We start from the raw sequence: 24,078 nt of genomic DNA, 5'->3' as shown, positions 1-24,078 counted from the left end.
ACATTTATATCCTTATTTCATGTTTATATTCGTATTATTCTTATGCCTAATAGTGATACAGTCAGAAATGAAGCACGGCAATTGACTAGAATTTTAAATCTAAGATGACTCTAATTTCTGTGTAGAATGTAATGTACTAAAGAGGCGTCTGAAAAGATTTTCAAACATAGAAAAATTTTCGCTATACTCTCGTTCAGAACATCTTCTATCATCCGCAGTCTATTATTTGGTTCTTGTTGATCATTATCGAAGAAAGCAGCAGTGTAAGTAACAACAAATAGCAGTCTCTTGCCATTGTTTCGCTAATGAGACAATTCCTCTCTCTCTCTCTCTCTTTTTAATAGTAAGCGGCGGTAGCATGCACAAAAGCAAGCCATGCCGCAAGCAGTGACAGGCCGTAAACACCCATTATCAGAATGCAAAAACAATGCATGACGCAGTACAGTAATGCATTTTCAGCTTAGAGTGATGTAAACACCTATAACAAAGAGAACGGCACTTATCAGATCAAAGAAAATAAGTTATCAATTCAAACCAGACGAAGCACTTGGAAAAGGAAGGGTACCCGTATAAATACGGACGGAGTGCCTGACTCATAGCAATGGCTACCTGGTAGAGCTTAACTGCTAAGCTTACGACTCGAACCAAACTACTGTAGCTGTATCGCCATTCATTCGGCCTAAATTGTGTCTCATATTGCAATGGACCAACTTTGTTTCGATTTGGAGGTGCGGCCTAAAACTTATCTTTCCCCTAGAATTTTGAGTCTCAAATTTCAGGTGCGGCTTAGATTCGGGAACTTTTTTTTTCCTTGATTTCGAGTCTCATTTTTCAGGTGCGGCTTAGATTCGAGTGCAGCTTACAGTCGAGTAAATACGGTAAGCTGCAACCACTGTGCTGCATTCTATATAGGCATGACAACCAACAAGCTGTCTGTTCGCATGAATGGCCACCGACGAACTGTGGCCAAGAAACAAGTGGACCACCCTGTTGCTGAACACACTGTCGAACATGATATCCTTCATTTCAATGACTGCTTCACAGCCTGTGCCATGTGGATCCTTTCCATCAACACCAGCTTTTCTGAATTACGCAGGTGGGAACTTTCCCTGCAAAATATCCTACATTCCCATAAACCTCCTGGCCTCAACCTTCGTTAGTCTATGTCCTCACCCACCCAGCCCCTTCCCTATTCCCATTCCAGCACTACACAGCCATCATTCTGCCATCACACCCAGTCTCTATTTCTCTCCTTTTCCACTACTCACCCCCCGGTCCCCTGCCCAGCATCTAACCTGCAGCACTTCATTGTCCGCCAATCCCACCATACTATCCCTCCCCCTCCCTGCCCCAGACTCCTCCTTACCTCCACCTAGTCGCCACTCCCATCATGCACTAGCGCTGCTGCTCACAGTGTGGTTTCAGTTGCCTGAGACTGCAGATGTATGTGCGAGTTATGTTTGTGTGTGTGTGTGTGTGTGTGTGTGTGTGTGTGTGTGTGTGTGTGTGCAACTCAGCATCTCCGCTACATGGTGAGTTGTTTCTAGTGAAAATGGTTGATAAATATTAATAACTTTTCTAATACAAAAATATTAATTACATCAATTATTTTATTTAGCATATGGCTAATACAGACATATCATGAAATTAAATTACATATACATATGTATATATTGACACACTAAAAACTTAAGTTTGTCTTTACAACTGAATATCCAGTCCTTCAATCCAGTGCACTGCATCTGGAGTTGTTAGCAGGAAGTCCTCTTCGGTGCCGTGATAGGCTGGAATCCTGCATTCACTGACAATGTGGTGAACAGTCTGGTATGGAGCCCCACAGTCACAGGCTGGATCAGGCAGCTTCTTCCACTTAATGAGAGCATCCCTGCATCGGTCATGGCCAGTACGGATTCTGTTGAGAGTAGTCCAGGTCTTGCATGGTAGGTCGAATTCACTTGGAAGTTTAGCACCAGAGAAGATGCTTTGCAGGTGCAAATCTGTCACTGCTTCCCACCTACCTTTCCATTCATCAAAAGGTATGAAATTCTTAGCAACCCTGTCAGCTGCATCGCACAGAATTGGATGGCATGATTTAAGTCTCTTACGATTTAAAAGTAGCAGGTCACTATGCACGGGTAGGTTAGAATTCCTGGAGATTTTGTGGAACTGCACAGATCAGGAGGCATTATACCGGTTAACAGTGGAAGCCAATAAACTGGAGTAGACCTGATTGTGCCAGATATTATGTGCATTGTCATATTCAGCTGGGTATCAACAAGTCTAGTATGATGACTGTTCATCCAAACAGGTGAACAGTACTCACCACTTGAGTACACCAAGCCCAGAGCTGAAGATCACAGGGTGGTTGCTGAAGATCCCCAGGTAGTTCCACATAGCTTATGGAGGATGTTGTTTTGAGTCCTCAACTTTTGAGCTAAGTTAAGAAGGTGTTGTTTGAAGCATAGTGTACGATCCAGGATTACACCAAGATATTTGCGTTCCAATTATGACGAAGAATTCTGCCTCTGAAACTTACTTCCAGTTTTACGTTCACCAACTGATTATTTAGATGGAAGCAACACACTTCTGTTTTGGGTTGGAGTCTCCAGATTTTGAAGTAATTATCTTATGCAGACAGGTCATTGGTAAGAATCTCTTCCGTGTCTTCATTTCCTGGTGTTTTACGGCTAGAGCCAGGTCATTGGCATAGCACTATTTTCTGGACGAAGTGTCAGGTAGATCGGATAGATATAGATTGAACAGTAATGGTGAGAGGACTGATCCTTGAGGCAATCCATTGTTCAGCTTCCTCTCCTTACTTATGTTGCAGTGATTACCTGGAACTTCCGATCACTTAGCATGCTGTTAATCAGTCGAGCAATTGTTCTGCAGGGTATGATGTGGAGAAATTTGTAGATAAGGCCTCCCCTCAATACAGTGTTGCTCACATCCATAGGTTTAACCTTAAAATACCCTACACATGCCTCCTGGGTGGTGCTAATAGAGCAACAGTGATTACAGGCAGCCAGACTATCCATAGGATCTCCTGGCAATGACATATGAACTAAATAGCAGAAACAGTTCTTTTCAGAGGCCATTAACAAGAAACAATGGACCAACTATCAGACTCCTTCAACTGAATATCGAAAGCACTAGCAGGGCAAAGTGTGACTAGCTGTCAAAATTTTTGCTGGACAACAATATCAATGTTGTCACCATCCAGGAAACTCATGTTTCCAGCGAAGAAAATTCCGAAGCCGAGGCCTAATTCCTGGATATTCTGCACTTGGTGTAACTTACCATGAGGTGTATGGAATTGCTGTGTATGTCTGTAACAACATAAACGTAGCTTCACTGATTTCTGTAAGTGTGGAGGCAGATATACATACAGTTGTCATACAATTGCACGGTATTACTATTACAAATGTTTACAAACCACCCAAAACAATATGGCCCAGTTTTGTCCTACACACAGCAGAACATCCTGCAATTTACATAGGAGACTTCAGGAGTCACCACGAACTTTGGAAGTACTCTCAAAATGATGAAAATGGAGCATGTTTGCAGAATGGGTTGAAGAGAATAATGTTCATCTAGTGTTTGATGCCAAAGATCAAGGCACTTTCAGGTCAGCTGCTTGGGACAAGGATTCAAATCCTGACTTATGCTTTGTTAGCTGCAACGAAAGTGGCTTTTCCATCAATGCCACAAAGAAAGTGATAGATGCCTTTCCTCACAGACAACACATACCTGTAATAATACAAATTGGCTGCATGGTCCCTGTCATATGATCAACCCCGCATGCTTGATGGAATTTCCAGAAAGCTGACTGGATGAAGTTTTCAACAGAATTGGATAAGACCATTCGCTGGATACCTCTATCACATAAGAACTATCAACACTTCATTGGTGCAGTAACAGCAACAGCTAAAAAGTGTATGCCAAGAGGATACCGAAAAGAATATGTTCCAGGATGGAATGATGAAAGTGAAACACTGTACCACCACTTCCAGCAAAGTGGTGACCCAGAGATAGCTACAGAACTATTGTCCAGCTTGGACATGTCTCGGAGGCAGAAATGGGCAGAAATAGTCAAAAATATGGACTTTACCCACTCGAGCAGGAAAGCATGGAGTCTTCTGAGAAAACTAGGAGGAAGTGCACCAGCATGCAGAAAAAATTACGAAGTAACACCAGACCAAATTGCTTCCCACATCATTACTACCTCAAGAGTGCCTCCTGACAAGAAACATACGAGACATATCAGATGACAGCTTCGTGACCTGAAAAAGAAGGCATCTCCCTCATCTGAGTATACCAATCCTTTCACAATTTCAGACATTGTCTCCGGACTGAAGGACCTCAAACCTCTTAACGCACCTGGATTCGAAGGTATCCATCCAGAATTCCTGATCCATATGGGAGGAAAATCTAAGAAATGGCTGGCAGAATTCTTCACTGACATCCTGTGACTGGTCAACTTCCATTGGAGTTTAAAAAGGGGAAGATAATATCTTTTCTGAAACCTGGCAAACCCAGCAACATGGTAGAAAGCTATCGAACCACTGCCCTACTTAGCTGCTGCTACAAGGTTTTTTTGTTTAATTATATCAATAGTGGGACACCTAACAGACATAAAAGTCTTTTGTCATTACATTGAAAGCTATACATGTCATTGATTTGACGTTATCATCTACTGAACTGAGAGTGAACACAACCTTGTTCACTGCCCTTTTGAGAAAAAGCAAAACCAATTTTTCCAAGCACACATTTAAAAGTAATCATCTTAATAGCTCTCAAGATCTATATTTCTTCTGATTCTTGTGTAAGGTATTTTATACCAGATCCTCACAGGCATGGTCCTCCATGTCAGCACATGCAATGAGAATTGTGGTTAAAAATATTCTGCTACTATTTTCCCATGACTATGCAGAGTAAACTCAAACGTGAAAGAACATGTTAATTAACCTATGTAATATACTCTGATACCTTTGAGTATTCACATGAGATTTTCCAAAGTTTTGACACAACGATCTTCCTACAGGTTAGTTTATCAGTTAAAAAAAAGGAATGATAAGAGTGAGATCTCACTGAGTGGCATGATTGCCATATATTTCTGAACTGTCTTACTGTGACGATTATGGTATATTTTTGTGTTCACTGAATGACTGTACATCATATATATCACTTGTCACCAATATTCTGTCATGTATTCTCCATTATTTAGATTTACAAATTGCAGTGTCTTTGTACAATAATGAATTGTAAGTTTTTGGTAATTAGTAAACTTTAAGCCACACGGTAGAAGAACAGTTAGTTTTGAACCTTAATAAGTATTTTTATATCACAATTTTGTAGTAATGCAACCCTGCTAATTAGTTTCTTCTTGTTGTGATTGTAGATTTTGAATTCTTAATTAAGGTATACATATCGCAGTTCCTTCTATAGACCTTGGGTTGACCACAAACAAATGCTGAAATTAGGTCCATTGCTTTCCAGCACATTGAGGTTGAAAATCATTAAACAGCACTCTTGCCAATGAATATTTCTATATGCATCATTTGTAATTTATATGGAATTCTGTTTCCATTTAACCATAGAATAAGGGTATAATTTAGGAATATCATAAGCTGGATGCCCAGTTATAGCCAGATGCTGTGGTCCTGAATATAAGTGTACTGTTTACCAGAAAGTGAAATATACTTTACTGGTAACATTAGTTCTATTTAAATAATTATTAAGACCATCTCAACCATTGAATTATAAAGCAACAGAACAGCAAGCTAGCACTCACTTTCAGGAGGAAAAATGCTAGTACTGCCAACAGAAATATAAAAAAGTCAACAATCTATTCCTAGCTTTCAGGACTATTAGTTTCTTCCTCAGAGAGGGAAGAAGGATACAATGGGGAAGGCTAGAAAAAAATGAACAGAATGAGAGGAGATAGTCTTCAAAACAGATGTCCCCCTCTCATTGTGGACTCTGAATGATTTGCCTCTCATTTTCTCCTATCTCTCTTCCATCCTGTAGCAAGGAACTAATAGTTTCAAAAACTAGGAATATGTTTTTCACCTTTATATGCACCAGTTGGCAGTACTGGAATTATACCTATGATGGTAAATGCTGACAAGCTGATTGTCTCTCTGTAATTTTATTATTTTCTCATGTCACCTTTCCTTAATTACTATTCATTTCAAACTTTCATTCCTAATCTTCTTTGTAACATACACATAACATATTTTACTTACTTTGACAATATCCTTCAGAACAAAAACAGACCGGTCTTCAGATATCCGCCGAACCTTACAGACCAAAATGCGCGCCTTGAACAAAAATAAGTATCTCTCTTTATGCTTTCCTTCTTTATCTGTTACTGTGAACCAGTCCTACAATGAAAACATTATAATATGAATAACAATTAACAATTGTTTTGAAAAATTGATTCTCAAATTACTAAACTAATTAGCATATTTGGATTTTCACTAACTACTAATTAAACATGGAAAATCCAGGATGGAACGTAACAATATTATGAAAAGGTAAGTTGATACTCGCCATATAGTGGAGATGCTGAGTCGAAGAGAGGCACAACAAAAGGACTCTCACAATTAAAGCTTTTGGCGATTAAGGCCTTCATCAACAATAAATCACACACACACACACACTCACACACACACACACACGCACACAAATGTAACTTCCACACATGATTGTAGTGTCAGACAACTGAAATCAGCACCAGTGCATGATGGGAGTGGTGACTGAGTGGGGATAAGGAGGAGGCTGGGATGGGGAGGGGAGGGATAGTATTGAGGGTACCACACTGGAATGGAGCAATTCGATTACATTCTCTGCCAGGGTTTCGATTACCTCTCGTCTTGCCCTGAAATAGGAAATGTCCTGCCCACCCCTTCCACAGTGCTATTCCACCGTCCATCAACCTTACACAATATACTCATCCATTCTTACACAACCCCTGCTATGAATCCCTAACCTCATGTCTCATACTCCTGTCACAGACCTAGTTGCAAGACCCCTCCCACACACCTCCCACCACCTCCTATTCCAGTCCAGTTACTAACATCACCTATCCCATCAAAGGCAGGGCTACCTGTGAAACATGTCGTGTTATCTACAAGCTAAGCTGCAACCACTGTGCTGCATTCTATATTGGCATGACAACCAACAAGCTGTCTATTTGCATGAATGGCCACCGACAAACTGTGGCCAAGAAACAAGTGGACCACCCTGTTGCTGAACACACTGTCAAACATGATATCCTTCATTTCAATGACTGCTTCACAGCCTGTGCCATGTGGATCCTTTCCATCAACACCAGCTTTTCTGAATTACGCAGGTGGGAACTTTCCCTGCAATGCAACCTACGTTCCAGTAACCCTCCTGACCTCAACCTTTGTTAGTCACTGTCCTCACCCATCTGGCCCCTTTCCTGTTCCCATTCCAGCACTATACAGCCGTCATTCCACCATCACACCCAGTCTTTTTATTTCTCTTCTTTTTCACTACTCCCCCCCATCTCTCCCCTGCCCTCCATCTAACCTGCAGCAATTCACTGTCCGCCACTACCACTATACTAACCCTCCCGCTCCATGCCCCGGCCTCCTCCTTACCCCCACCCAGTCACCACTTTCATCATGCACTGGTGCTGCTACTCACAGTGTGGTTTCAGCTGCCTGAGACCGCAGTTTTTTGTGTGTTGTGTGTTGTGTGTGTGTGTGTGTGTGTGTGTGTGTGTGTGTGTGTGTGTGTGTGTGTGTGTGTGTGTCTGTCATCTATTGTTTATGAAGGCCTTAATGGCTGAAAGCTTTAATTGTGAGAGTCTTTTTGTTGTGCCTGTCTGCGACTCAGCATCTCTGCTATATGATGAGTAACAACTTTCCTTTTCATAATATAGCTACTAATTAATTCATTTGAATATATTTTGCAGGACTATGAAAGAAATTCATTTTGCTGTACTCACGTGTTTTAATAGCCTACCAAGCTTATGGATGTTACCGTGATACCCTTCAATGTTACTAATAAACTTGATGTCGTCTGCCCGATGGGGCACAGCTAGCATCAAATCAAGAGCTTTTTGGAGGTCGCTAGTGTCTTCGCCAAGTCGAGAAGAATACTTCACCAGCTCCTGCAAGAAACAAAAAAAACTGAGACTGCAAAGTGCAACAAAAGTAAATTGACATTAGAAGTACATAATTTTGCAATAATAAAACTGCTCCACTGTCATTTTAATTATCTGAGTATCTGGTTAAAATGGGTAAAAAACTGGATATGTACAGTACTGAAAGTTGTTGAACAAAGAAACTGTATATGTATGTGACTGATATGTATGTGACTGATGTTGCAGAAAATGAAAAGTTATTGACTGAAGATGAAAGAAATGGCAGAACACATGAAGAACTAGTGCAAAATTAATTTGAGGACAATGTCAGAATGACGGGCCTCAGAAACAGAACGGTGGAGGGATTTGGGTGAAAGAGAGTTTATTGTTCAGAAAAGATGCCTACTGTAAGATATAACTGACTGGAGATATTCCCCAGAACAACTTGTGCAAAAGACCAGATATTGTGTAAAGGAGCTGTTTTTCATAAGCCAATTAGGAGAAACTGGTCAGTTTGTATTTCCTCAAATGATCAATAAGCAACATGTTATTAGCAGAGTACTGGAAACAATGTGCATACATGGCTGGGAGTGAAATCATCTATTGAAGGTCTCCACTGTTTATTAGGAAAGATAGGATTAAATATTTTTAAGTGTATCAAAAATGTAGACTCAGGGACAAGGAAGTTTCATATCAAGGTCTTCTGCAAACGAGCAAGAGAATGAACTTAAATATTTCTATGACTCAGTAGCCATTGCATATGATACACAGGGTGTTTCAGTAACAGTGTGCAAAAATGTAACAGGACATAGAGAATGGTGCACTGGAATTGTGAACTGTGTTTTATTCATCTCATGACGTACATTTGCAATCCATTTGGTATGCGTACGAGACATGTCAAAAATTTACAAAACAGTTACAATGATTTCTACATTAATAAATAATGGCACTATAATAAATAATAACATTGTAAGGATATTTCACGGAATGTGTAACACATTGTATCCAGCTCAAATTTCCAGTTTGTCCCACATGAATTCATCCACTGAGTAATAACACTTCAGTGTGGGTATCCCATATAGTTTTCTTTTAAGTGAACCTAAATTCATCTTCCCTTTTAATTTATTACAAATTTCCATTCCCATATATTGAGGTCACTGGGAATTTGAGGTAGGGAACTTGGGGCTGGAGAAACCAGCTGAAGGAGATATGGAAATAAACTTGTCTATTGCTTTGTCTAACATTACTGTTTTCCAGCTTATTTACAACTAACATGCCTATAAGTTTGCATATATTGTGCTGTTTATTTACATGTACATTCTTCATTTCCTGCAAGGAAACAAGGAGGATGAGCCTGAGAATTAGTAAGTCATGACTTCTCCATAAGGTGGTCTGTTATATCGTATTCACATCGTCCCATAACTGAATGTGCTATGAATCAATGACAGGCCCATTCATTACTCAGTGCTATGGAGAGACGTACAGTATGGTATGATGGAGCAGTACTGGTACAGTTTCACAGAACTCACTGACATGCATCTTGTGTGTGGGGAACTACATTGCAATGCTCTCGGTGCTGAAAGGCTGTACAGGGAACGATTCCCTAAGAGGCATCATCCATCACAATGAGTGTTTATTTCTTCGAATCGATGAATGCGGCAGACTGGTTCATTGGAAGATAGAAACAATGGACCTGGCAATATGAGGACTACTCACACACCCCATCTCGAAGGAGAGGCCTGCGAGGTCACCTGACCTGAATCCCCTTGATTATTTCCTATGCGGTTATCTAAAGTTACTTGTGTATGAGACCCCACAGAATACAGACATGGAATTAGTTGCCAGAATTGTAGCTGCCTGTGATGTGATTCGAAACATGCCAGGGATATTTCTCAGTGTGTGTCAGAATCTTGTTTGCCAATGTCATGCTTGCATTGAGGTTAATGGCCGCCAGTTTCAGCACATTTTGTGTGATACACTACAAATGGTATGTTCACTGTGTCAATGATGGTATTTGTGGTTAACTGGAACTAATGTAAATAAAAAATTAGACAGTAATGTGATTTTATTTCAATTATTTCCAAGCTGTCTTCTCTGACCCCAGGTTCCCTCCCTCAAATTGCTCAGTGGATTTTTGCACGTTCTTACAGAAACACCCAGTACATGACATCATCAAAATCTGGAAGAGCTTCCATAAAAGGTCAGTACGTAGTGGGCAGTATAAATTTTTATGACAGTCATGTTTTAGACCTTATTCACTGTGATTCCTCTGCCAAAATATGTACATTAGTAAAGCAAAGTTTGAAATATTGGGTGGACTGGGTGATACAGATGCCTATATTCATGTCCATACAGGTCTCCAGGAATTCTAAAAATCATGGCAAATGGAGCCACTGAACTGTGACGATAAAAGTTTTCAAAAATGACAGCTAGCAGATGCCTTTCGTGATAACAGAATTTTATTTTCCCATTATTGGTTTCAAGTCACCTAGTGACTCATCATAAGTTGCTCAGGTATATGCAAATATTTCACTAACATACAACAATGATAAATATGATAAGAAGGCAGTTGAAAGTCTGGAGTCATATCCTATCAGCTCACTGATGTTCCATTTCCCTCTCACGAGTTTGTGTGACATATTATTTGTATGCTTTATAATTTCACACATGATAAATCCTGGTGCACTCATTAACCTTAATCTTGCACTTCAACTTTCATAAACACCACATATCCTAATGATGGACTGTTTGCTCTGACTGTACAGTAGAGAAGTAGATATAGCCAGAAATATAATAATCAAAAACATAACTGGAACACTCAAAAAAAGATTTCTGCTGACAGCAGACTGATAAAGACATACTGGAGGTGAAGCACTGGCATTCTTTTGGAATTAGATGTCCCATCATATGGAAAGAGAGAGAGAGAGAGAGAGAGCAAAGTATTAGAAAGGGTCATCTAAGATTTAAGGAGCGGCGAAACAGAGCTGAAATGCACAATTTGGAAACTGACATTTGCGGTGCATGATTTTCCTGTCTAACACTCCAAATATTCAGGAACTGATTGATATTTTTTAAAAGTATGTCTTTTCACATGCGTTTCGATGACATCTAAGGATAATGTCTTCCGCAAACATCTCCATGCCTACAAGGTAAGCATACCAAAATTAAATTGTTCACTGAAGTGTGGCTGCAGAAAGTGTGTGGACCAAAACATTGCAAAATGCAGCAGTAACAATATTTATCTGCATTAACTTGTTCCCTTTTAATTTATTACAAATTTTCGTTCCCATGTATTGATGTCCCTGGGCATACAGTCCGAGGCAGTGGATGGGAAAATAAAATTTTCTTCGTTTCTAATACAATGTGAATGGAGAAAATGGTTGCCCTCAAATAATTCATGTCTGGTGTACAAGAAGATAATAGTCTCATACATATATAGGGATGGCAGAGTTGATATTTTAAATTTTCTAAATAATGGATGATACAGTTCTTTATCGTTTGCAGTGCACATATTACAAATAATTTTTTTCTGTTTTTCTGTACTCGCACTATGTTTGTCAAGTTACCCCAAGAAAACAATACCATACCTTTTTTCATGTGTCATGTTAGTTGTAGTTGATAATATCTGCATTGCAAATGTAAAGCTGCTCAGTTTGTTTGCTAGGTATTCAATGTGTGCCGGCAAGCTCAAATTTTTATCAGCATTTAAACCTAAGAATTTGACTGAGTCAACTTCTTCTTTATCTTGGTTATTGTGAACAGCCTTAATCTGGTCACATTTCGACTGGTTGGTTTTGAATTGCATCATGTGAGTCTTAGATATGTTTAGATTCGACCCATTTAGCTGATACCAAGTTTCTAAAGTACTGACAGTACCAGTCACAGATTTTGGAATTTTTTTTCCGAATCCTGATTTTCAACTGAGACAGAAGTATCATCTGCTATCAGAACTGATGGGGAGCTGATATTTAATGGTACACCATTAACAAAGAAGAGAAATATGTCTAGGCCTAATAAGGAGCCTTGTGGGACACCCTGAGATATTTTTTTCCAGACAGAAAAATAATTTGTGCCACTTAAAGAGATGCCAAATCTTTGCTTTCTGTTTGATAAGTTGGATTTAAGCCATTGTAAGGCACTGCCACTATATCCGTACTTTTCATGTCTGTAAGTAAGCAATGCAACCTTATTCCTCTTGCCTAATGATGCACTTATTTTCTCAATGAAACTGTTTACTGTATCTATGGTGTTTTTCCCCTGCTGGAAACCAAAGTGATTGGTTAGAATAATTGAATATTTTGCAATAAAGTTTTGGATTTGGGCAACAGCAAATTTTTCAAATATTTTTGATATGACTGGGAAAATTGAGATAGGACAATAATTTCCCATGATCTCCCTTGATCTCTTCTTGAAGTGTGGTTTGACTTCAGCACATTTCAGTACCTGTTGGAAACAGCCCTCTTCAAAACATTGATTTATTATTTGAGCTAGTGGGCTTGCAATTTTATTGTGTATCGCTTTAATAACTTTGATGAGTATTCCATCCCAACCTGCAGATTTTTTGTTTTTTAATGTTAGGATAGCATTTTCTACACCCTCCACAGAAACTTTTAAAACTTTTGTAAAGTTTTCAGATTTTTCATTTAGGCCAAAGGGATTTACTTTATTGTGATTATCTGTTACATCCACAGCACACTTTGCTACATTTATAAAGAGTTTATTAATGTACTCTGGTATTTCAGTTAGATTGACAATAGTATTTTCTTCAATGTCAATTTTTGAAATTTCTTGACTGCAGGTTTTAACACCTAACTCAGATTTAATGACTGACCACACAGTCTTTGTCTTATTTTTGTGGCTTAAAATTAGCCTGTTACTTGCCAGTTGTTTTGTTGCCTTGACAACTCTTTTAAATTTGGTTTTATAGAGCCTAATATTTTCAATGAAATCAATATCTTCATTATACTTTCATTCTCTATGCAGTTGCCTTTTCCTTATACTGGAAATTTTTATCCCCTGGGTAGTTCACTTTAATTTGTCATTTCATTGCTGCTGAGTCTAGGTGGAAATGTTTCATTTTAAAGACACCATGAAAACTATTTAAGAATTTCTCAAAGTTTTCATCACTTGTGTTACAATGATCAAAAGGCCATTTTTTTCTCTTTTAGCCTCTTATTAAATATTAACAAATTTTCCTTGCTAAAGTTCCTTCTCATATGGGCTCTCATACATGAAATGTTCCTGTCTGTCTGTGGCAACTCAATGAACAATGCACAATGATCTAGACAAAATTTATACAGATGTTCATACACATAATTAGTTAGAACATTGTCAATACATGTAGCTGATTGGCCATTGTCTCTAAATTTGTGTGGCTTCCTGACTTCTCTGTCACTTTCAACAGTAAATGAAACAGAAACTCTTACACTGAAATCTTGGAAAATACAGACAACTCAGCCTGCAGCTTTTGGGATAATGACATAAACAAACTGTTACATTTTTTACGTAAATGTTTTTTATGTGAGCTGACCATATGCCATACTCCTTTTAAGGAAAAAGTACAATTGATTGTCAAACAGAATATAAATACAAGGTGTACAACTTTGCTTCTGCTGTTTTTTCCTCAACATTTGAGGCTTTAATGAAACAAATTGGTTACACATGTATCATTCAAAGTATTTTCCATTGCTGGCCACTACTTTTTCCCATCTTTTGGCAGTGTATGAATCCCGTGTCGAAAAAATTGTTCATCTTTTGAAGTGATCCATGAATTGATACAATATGTGACTTCTTCATGAGATCAGAAGTGTTGGTCAGCCAGGCCATGTGCCATTGATCTAAATAGGTGATAGTCAGAGGAATCAATATCTGAAGAATATGGTGGGTGGGGTAGGACTTCCCATTTCAACATTTCCAAGTACGTTTTGACCTCTTTTGCAATGTGGTGTCGAGTGTTGTCATGCTGCAAAATCACTTTATCGTGCCTTTCACTGTACTGCGGCCATTTGTCTTTTAATGCTCTGCTCAAACACATTCATTGCATTCGATAACGAGCACCTGTGATTGTTTCACTTGGTTTTAACACCTCATAGTACATGACACTGAGCTGTTACCACCAGATGCAGAGCATGATTTTGGAGCCATGAACATTTGGTTTGGCCATCGACGTGGAAGCATGGCTGGGATAGCCCCATGATTTCTTGCATTTAGGGTTATCGTAGTGAACCCATTTTTCATCCTTGGTCTCAATGCGATGCAGAAATCCCTTCCTTTTTTGCCTCTGAAGCAACTGTTCACAGACACACAAATGCTGTTCAATGTCTCACACGGGTCCCAGGTTCCTTCTTTCTGAATCATTCCCATAGCTTTGAGACATTTTGAAATGGCTTGCTGTGTCACTCCCACTAATCATGTCAATTTTTCTTGAGTTTGATGCAGGTCTTCACTCAGCAGTGTCTCCAATTCTGCATCTTCAAAAACATCCTCTCTTCCACTACTATGCCAGTCAACAATGTTGAAAACACCGTTCTTGAAGCATTGAAACCACTCCCAGCATGTTCTTCCACTAATAGCATCCTTACCATACATACTTGAGAGCATTCAATGAGACTTAGCTGCTGTTTTCTTCATACTGAAACAAAACAGTAGCACCTCCTGCAAATGATGACAATTTGGCTCGTAAACAGATAATTTCAGTCAAGAATAACTTTATGATGCAGACACAAATCGACTAATGTATAAATGAGGTTATGTTGACTGAGGTCCAAGCTAACTGACTGACATCTGAGATCTGTTTCTTTCAACTGCTACTTACCGTAGTCGCCACCTATTGGTAAATGGTGGAAGCAAAGTTGTACACCTTGTACTTATCTCTCCAGATCATGATACATTCAATGAAGTCAATGAGCCTCCTTGAGAAGCTTATTTTGTTATTTCAGTAATTCTTCATTGACAGATAATTGGTTCCAAAGGCACAAAACTATGCCTACAATGCTTTCTTTCTCCTTTGAGAAATCAAATCAGGCCAGGCTTAACACTTTCAGGGATGTTACAGAAGTGTTTGATTCATGACTCCCCCAAAATGCTAGTGCTTTGATCCCTGTGTGATCAAGTATGTGTTATACCTTGAGCCATTCCTGAAAAAGCTAAGGAAGGCACACTAGATCAATATGGACACCAAATGGGATTGCACTAATATTTTCACTAACAGCAAAGAAGATGCAAATGATATTTTGGCCAGAATCCTTGCATTTAAATTGTGTTGGATTAAATATTGCAGAATATGCTGGTTGACGATTGCTGCTGTCAGTGTTGTCCAACTCTGATGCAGGTATGTAAGCACTGACAAGTGGGTATGGGATTAGGGTGGCATTTGTGTTTTTCTATTGCGTGTGTGGTGAATGCAGCACAGGAACTATGGCAATGTTATTACCAAATGCACCCTAACAGGCCCAACAAGCTGCTATTCTTTTCTTGACTATTGAAGGAAAACAGCGGTTAGACATCCATTGGAGAATGAAAAATGTGTATGCGACAGCATATCTATTGAAAACCAGTGCTGTGGACTGGTGTGTCAAGTTCCATGCTGTGACTCACATCACAAATGTCATAATACAGAAGTTACGCCAACGCAAGTGGGAGCCACTTGAGTAGCCCCCCCCCCCCCCCCCCCCCCCCCCACACAGTCCTGATCTCTCCCTATATGACCATATGATTATCATGCCTTCAGTCCCTTAAAAAGACCTTTAAGGGGCAACGACAGGACTTATTCATGCAGCAGGGCACAGTGTTTTACCAAACAGTATCTTCAATATAGTGCATCAGTGGGATGATTGTCAAAGTGCTCATGGTGATTTTGCCTGACTAGCACACTGATTCTGGACTGTATGGACTTCAAACAGAAACTTTTTGATCATCCCTTATATAGCATTTGCATAGTAATTAGATGGTGTGCTATCTATTGCCAAAAAATGTATCTAATGTGAAAACTCCCCATCACTGAAACATTTTGAGCTTGTGCTCTGCCTCTAGTGATCTTGAGATCAACAGGACGTTTAACCCGAATCTTCTTTCCTTCCTTCCTTTTGGAATTAATTGAACCAATGATGGATCTTGGCCATGGAAAGAGAATAATATGCAGACACCAAACTCTAGCATTCAGTTCACTGATTCATACTGAAAAATGCTGTGAAACTGTAGATCTTCAAATGAAAAACTCCCTACTTCGACTCCTTGACTGATAGTGTCTAAGTATTATGTGAAATGTGATGCTGGTTGTCCTGCCACTGCCTCCATTAGCCCCATTTAGTTGAAGTTTGCAATTACAAAAATTGTCGAATACTGCTGTGGTGTTGCTGTAAACATGAACATACTTACCCTTGTATATTACAGATTGACACTCTTTTTTTCCCTTTAATTTCCTTTTCAGACAATGTGTGACATATCCAGTCATTAATTCCTGCTAACTTCCAATGTTCACAGTTATGATGATGCAGATTTTCTATCGCAACATGCTGTAAACCTATAAGGCTATACAAACAAGTATTGCTGTTGTCTGATGCCCATTTCTCATTACATGTGAATGTTTTTCTCTGCTGGCAACATTATTCTGTGGTTTGTTGTTCTGCATCAATAAAGGAGCAAAAGTAAAAATAATGGCATTAAAATCATTTGATTTATTGCTAACCATCATAATTAATTATTATCTTGATACATAACTTTACTCCCAAAGTCTTGTTTTCCTTCTGGATGCAGCTACATGACCTTTTGCATTCAGTTTTCAAAAGGAATCTCCATCCCTGTTTAGGTGCAATGCACATTATAGCTGAAAAAATTATATCTCATTAATTAACTCATTGCGTGACTATGAGCAGGCATATTCTGTGATGCATGGTGGTCCTTATCACCAACTCTGCATTGCCCAAGTGTTACATTGCTATGTTTTTGACTACATGGTTTGTCTGCATAATCATGTCGTATGCTGCCAGTACTGATTAGGGCAGGTTGATGACACTAATGTCTTACTGGCTTAGTTTCCAACACACAATTCATGTTTGTTGAGTTTTTTAAAATATATTCATTATACTTATGTACAAGAAGCCTCTACATAAATTTCAGAATAATAATCAGAAGCATTGTGTACAGGATATTTGTGAGTGACAGGTATGTACAGAGAATAAACAGCAATATTAAAGAACAGTGCAATAAACTACGAGTTTTTTCATTGATACCAACAAATTTCCAAGTGTCTTGCAAAAGATGGTCTCCATCCGAATATGTTGGGCTCAAAGATACTCAGTAAGATGTTTGTAGACAATTGCCAGGTCATAAGAAAGTAAGGGAAAGTGATAAGTAGTGATGTAAGTGAAAAATCTTGTGTAGAATTAAGAAAGACAAAATCAAACCATTATGCGGCAAGAAATGTGCTGAAGCCTATAAGTAATATTCTAAGTAGATATGTTATCTACTGGAATATAAATAGTTTAAACACTGGTGCTTCAAACAATAAAAGATCAAAAATAAACGAATTGGAAATCATTTGGTCTGAATGTGCAAATATTAGAGTTGTTTGTTTAAATGAACACTGGTTTGCCAAGAACACAATTAAAATTTTAAACAAAATAGGGAACTTCAAGTTAGCAAGTAGCTTTTGCAGAAAAAACAAGTCATGTGGAGGCATCGTGTATACTTGTACAGAGGGATATAAATTAGGAGACCAGGAATTGTTTTAATTATTTAAATGAAGAATGTGTGTGTAGAAATAGTGGACTCACTACCATAGTAGTTGTTATTATAATCTCAGGATACAGAAGCCCAGGGACATCAGCAACAGAACTATTCTGATCAGAGCTTCAAATTATGCTAGAAGACCTTTGTAGAGAAAAAAAGAAAAAACTGTTATAGCTGCTGATTTTAATATTGATATCACATGTGATAGTAGCTACGCTTCAAGATTCACTGATCTTTTTGTTGGTAAAACACCTAAAACCTATAGAAATTTATCATGAGCTGTGTGAAGTGTGCGGAAACAACATAATGAGTGAATGTTCCATCCAGAAATGGTGAATTCAGTTTAAAAATGGCCGAACCAATGTTCACGATGAAGAGTAGAGTGGATGCTCGAGCATTGTGACTGACGATCTTGTCACTAAAATTGATTAAACGCTTCGTGACAACAGTCACTTCACAATAACGGAGCTTTTGCTTTCTTTTCCTTAAGTTTCATGGACTTTGTTGTTTGAAACTGTCACTCAAAAGCTAGTCCATCACAAATTTTGTGGATGATGACTGCCCAAAATGCTTACAGAGCACCATAAAGATCAGCGAAGGGGACAATGTTGACTTTTCTGGAGGCCTACCACAAACATGGTGATTCATTACTGGATCGAATCATAACCGGTGATGAGACTTGGGTGAAACACATCAATTGCAAGACAAAATTACAGTCCATGGAGTGGAGGCACACAAGGTCCCCCGAAAAACCAAGAAAATGTTTGCAAATCTCATCAGCACGGAAGTTGATGGCAACAGTGTTTTGGGATAGGCAAGGTGTGCTTCTTATTGATTTTCTCGAACGTGGAGCAACCTTAAATTCTGCCCGGTACTGTCAAACTTTACACAGCCTTAGAAGAGCAGTTCAAAACAAATGACAAGGAAAGCTGACATCCAAAATTTTGTTTTTGAATGACAATGCCTGACCTCATGTGGCAAACTGCACTAAAGAACTCCTTAATTCATTCAAATAGGAAATTTTCCCTCATCCGACCTACAGCCCCGATCTTGCACTAAGCTACTTCCACTTGTTTCCTAAGACGAAGAACTGGCTTGCAAAGCAGTGCTTTGATGACGACGTGGAACTCCAGGCGGGCATGACTTACTGGCTGAAGTCTAAGGTGGCAGAATTTTACGACGAAGGTCTTTCAATGCTTGTCCACTGCTATGATAAGTGCCTCAATGTGTTTGGTAACCATGTGGAAAAGTAGTATGTCAGTCACTCTTTCAGATGTATATAATAAAATGTATTTCTTGTATTTAGTTTTTTTTTTTTTTTTAATGCTAAAATGTTCCCTACTTTCTGAATAGCCCTCGTAGGACCCAACATCCATATGGTCAGAAGCACACGTTCTGTGATGCAGTGGAAAGTGCATGTAGCTAGGATAAGAAGTATGGAGGTTTGAATCCTAAATGGGACAAAATTTTTTAAAAGTTTTACATTAAATATGAAAACAGCTGTCAAATTGTCCGCCTTTACAAGCTTGGCACTGAGTACAATCCACCATCATGTGACGTTGAGTCCAATTTCAGAGCATCCCCTTACAAGCAGACTAAGAGTGAAGGTGCTGACATGCATCAAGGACAGGATGTGACAAAGTAAATGCACCCCAAGTTCACAGTGTAGAGTCTGGATGACTGACTGATCTGGTCTTGCAACATCAGCTAACATGGCTTTGGTATGTTGGTACTGTGACATGGCCGAAATCAACAAGAAACTGTAGCCATTATATTCCCTGCATAATTTAGCTCTACCATACAGTTTAATTATGATGGCATCCTCTTGGGTAAAATACTCCAAAGGTGAAATACTCCACCAACAAGGTTTCTGGGTGGGGAGCTACTTAGATGGATATAGTTAGAAGGAAAAACAATGTCATGAATCTGGAGGTTGGAGTGTGAAATGATAGACTGTTTGATTATGGATGTATATTAGAGACCTTGAAAAGAAATATGGGTCTGTTGATGTTGGATACAGTGGAAACTGATCAAGTTCAGTGGCTGGAAGAACAGGACTTTTGGAAAGGTGAGTATAGGGTTATTAACATAACACTGATAATGTCCACCAATATTAAACAAACAAGATTGTATGACACCCTGAGATCTAATGCTTTCTGAAAGCTTGCAAGTTATCACATGATTCTAAGTAAGAATGGGCTAACTATTAATTACAAGTAACAGGTTACAACATTCCAGTTCCTGACAGGTAAAAGGTTCCCGAAACCAGTTATTTATTAAACAGTTTCAACATAGGCCATGAAGTATACTGAAATCCTTGAAAAAGTTCATGTAACTCTAGTGATATCTTCTAAATGTTCTATGAAGTTGAGGAAGTTATTTTTAATTTCAGCTATTACGATATGCAATCATACTTTGTTCATGAAACAAGAATTCAAATTTAAAAAAAAAATCTTGTCCTGATGAAATTTATTTCTTTCATTTCTTCTTGATCTCAAATCGGAAGCACTTCAAGTGGGATGCGGGTTGAGTTAAACACAAAGATATTTATAAAAAAATCATTGTTTACATTATTGATCTTTGTTTCTAAAAAGTTAACATTAGATGTATTGCATGTACCTTAAGCCTTCTTTAAATATTTATAAAAGCAATCATCAGTACTACAACTTTGTGTGTTGTAATTTGGAAAAACAGCAAAAATACATAACCACAAAGAGTCACCTGAAGAACCATGCAAAAAGATTTTACAAGAATTTTACAAGATAAGTGTTCAAAGTACTTCACCAAAAAATAAAGGTATTGCACATCTATAAAAGACAACCATTCAACTATAAATAAAGTAAATAATCTGTTATAGCTGAATAATTTGTCATGGGGAATTATTTAGTTCTTTCTAAACATAAGTCGCCCCTTTATACATAAAACTCTTTTAATGAGTTTATGTACATATCTAACAAATATCCCTTTAATTTAGCTTTAAACAGAGTCACTGTCTCTTAAAAATCTTATCTGTTCCTTGATAAAATTAAAGATTTTGGCGCAGATCATTTGGCGCCTCTTGGCATTGCTGTCAGGTTCTCAAGTTGATAAAACAGATTTTCTTTCCCTTTTGTTTTACAGCTACGATGGTTTCTATTACAGTCATATAGTGCAGGGCTCTTAACTACAAAACACACAAGTGAATATGTGCATTGGAATGCAGTGGTCACTATTTGAAGCTTTCTGAAATTGTTATGGCATGAAATCCTAGGGAGCACTCCACATATAATTCTAATATTCTATTTTTGGGCCAAAAGCTGAATTCCCCCAGTAGATAATTCTATAACACATAATGGACTGAAAATACCCACAGTATGCGGACTTCATAGTACACCTGAGCACAATCTCTTTAGTATCGGTTGCATATGAGAGGACCAGTTCATTTTACTTTCAATGCACTCCGAGGAATTTACACACTTCCAGTCTTTCTATCTGTTGATTTCCACGTGTCATAGTAAATTTAGTGGAAGACCATTTGCATTGAAACAATTAACCATTTCAGAGAGTACATTGTTTATGGATCCCCCAAAACTCTCATCTGATAGTCCACGCATGAAAATGGTGGTATCATCAGCAAATAGATTAAATTTACAGGGCTGCCTTGCATACAAATGTAGATCATTTATGAAGATAAAAAAATAGTGAACCTAGAATTGAGCTTTGAGGCATGCCACAGTTGATGGGAGTCTGTTCAGATTATTGAGCAGAGGTATCCAATATCCACTTGAGCTGTTTAAAATTATCTTTTCTTTTCTGTCCTGGAGATATGACTGCAGCAAATTACCTGCAACATCCCTTATTCCAACTAACTTGGTTTTCTGTGTGAGAATAAGGTAACTGACAGAATCAAAAAGCTTTTGACAACTTACAAAAGACACCAACTGCATTCGTTTCCTCATTTAGAGATTCAAGAACTTCCTTTGCATGTGCATAAACTGCATCATTATCTGTTGAATAGCCTCTTTAAAAGACAACCTGAATCTTGCTGATACCTCTGTTCTTCTTGAGGTGTTCAGTAATTCAAGCATGCATTAATTTTTCTAGAATTTTCAAGAAAACGATTAATAATGAAATAGGATAGTAGTTAATGAGCTCAGTTTTGACACTCTTCTTGTAGAGGGGCTTCGCGATGCATACTAGAGTCTTTAGGGTACAATGTCTTGTTTAATTGAAGCATGAAAAATATGGAACACAATATCACTTATCCATGCACCTAAATTATTTCAATAAATTATTAGACAGATTTTCCACTCTTGCAGAATCATTACTTTTTTGAGACCAGGTAACTATTCAAATTTCTTCTACAGTGACAGGATCAAGGTGCACTTTAGGGATTATGTTGGAGTATGTAGCTTGACATCAACAGAGAAATTACAGCCACTTTCCTGAGTAACTGACAGGAAGTATTTGTTAAAAATTTCACCTAAACTTTTTGGAATGCAAGTGTACAAGAAACAACCTGACTGCACCGAGCTATCTGTCCCCCAATAAGACAAATAATGGAAATTCTAGGATGGAATCTAACAATATTACCAAAAGCATAGCTGCTACTCACCGTATACCGGAGATGCTGAATCACAGAAAAGCACAACAAAAAAGAGTGTCGTAAACTTAGCTTTTGGACAACAAGGCCTTTGTTAAAAATAGACAACACACACACCTACAAACACGCAAAAGCAAGGCACATACATACATGACCACTGTGTCTGGCAGCTGGAGCCAGACTGCGAGCAGCAGTGCGTTATGGGAGTGGCAACTAGGTGGGGGTAGGGGGTTAAGAAAGAACATGGGGCAGGAAGGGGGAGGGACAGCAGGGTAGGGGTGGGGGACAGTAAAGTCATGCTGGGACTATGCAGGGATGAGGTAGAGAGTAGGGCAGCTAGGTGGCTAGGTGCAGTCCAGTCAGAAGGTTAGACAGAAGGTGGAGGAGTGACAGAGGGGGGGGGGGGGGGGGGGGTAGTGGAAAGGAGAGAAGTGAAAAGACTGAGTGCATTGGAGGAATACAGAGCTGTGAAGTGCTGGAATTGGAACATGGAAGGGGCTAGATGGGTAAGGACAATGACTAACAAAGGATGAGGCCAGGAGAGTTGTGGGAACGTAGGATATATTACAGAGAGAGTTCTCAAATGTGCAATATAGAAAAGCTGGTGTTGGTGGGGAGGATCCAGATGGCACAGGCTGTGAAGCAGTCATTGAAATGAAGAATGTCATGCAGTGCGACATGCTCAGCAACAGGGTGGTCCAGTTGTTTCTGGGCCACAGTTTGTCACTGGACATCCATGTGGGCAGAGAGCTTGTTGGCTGACATGCCCACGTAGCACAGTGGTTGCAGCTTAGCTTGTAGATCACATGACTTGTTTCACAGGTAGCCCTCCCTTTGACAGGATAGGTGAGGTTTGTGACCGGACTGGAGTAGGTGGTGGTGGGAGGCTAGGTCTTGCATCTAGGTCTGTTACAGGAATATGAGCCATAAAGCAAGGAGTTGGGAGCAGGGGTTGAGTTGGGATGGATGCGGTAATTGTCTAGGTTCAGTGGGCAGTGGAATACCACTGTAGGAAGGGTAGAAATAATAGTGGGTGGGACATTTCTAATTTCAGTGCACGTCGAGAGGTAGTGGAAACCCTGGTGGATAATGTAATTCACTTGCCCCAGTCCTGGGTAGTACTCAGTCATGAAAGGAATACTCCACTGTGGCCAGATGGTAGGGATTTGGGAGGTGTTGGGTGAATGGAAAGATAAGGCACAGGATATCTGTTTTTGTACATGGTTGGGAGAGTAATTACAATGTGCAATGGCCTCAGTTTATTTCAAGAGGGACCTCTGTCACAACAGATGTGACGGCCATGGGTGGCTAGGCTGTATGGAAGGGACTTCTTGGCATGGAATGGGTGGCATCTGTCAAAATGGAGGTATTGCTGGTGATTGGTAGATTTGATATGGACAGAGATATTGATATAGCCATCGTTGAGGTGGAGGTCAACATCGAGGAAGGCAGCTTGAATGGGAGAGAAGGTGTTGAGGTTCTGGAGGAATGTGGATAGGGTGTCTTCACCCTCGATCCAGATCATGAAGATGTCATCCATGAATCTGAACTAGATGAGGGGTATGGGATTCTGGGTGTTTAGGAAGGATTCTTCTAGATGGCCTATGAATAGGTTGGCATAGGATGGTGCCATGTGGGTACTGGTAGC

General features: G+C 39.1%; 1 protein-coding gene across 1 annotated transcript in view; it reads right to left on the bottom strand.

Annotated features, from left to right (window-relative positions):
• The window catches only part of LOC126162232 (obscurin), a 720,647-nt gene that overhangs the window by 455,849 nt on the left and 240,720 nt on the right, over positions 1–24,078 (bottom strand). Inside the window, exons 5-6 of the mRNA XM_049918601.1 lie at positions 7,982–8,146; positions 6,249–6,386 (exon numbers count right to left, since the gene is read on the bottom strand). Coding sequence (XP_049774558.1) covers positions 6,249–6,386; positions 7,982–8,146 — 303 coding nt within the window. The remainder of the gene's footprint in view (positions 1–6,248; positions 6,387–7,981; positions 8,147–24,078) is intronic.

The sequence above is a fragment of the Schistocerca cancellata genome, chromosome 2 (assembly GCF_023864275.1).
Source record: "Schistocerca cancellata isolate TAMUIC-IGC-003103 chromosome 2, iqSchCanc2.1, whole genome shotgun sequence".
NCBI lineage: Eukaryota > Metazoa > Arthropoda > Insecta > Orthoptera > Acrididae > Schistocerca > Schistocerca cancellata.
Note: the sequence above shows the minus strand (reverse complement) of the source record. Positions and strands in the feature narration are given on the sequence as shown.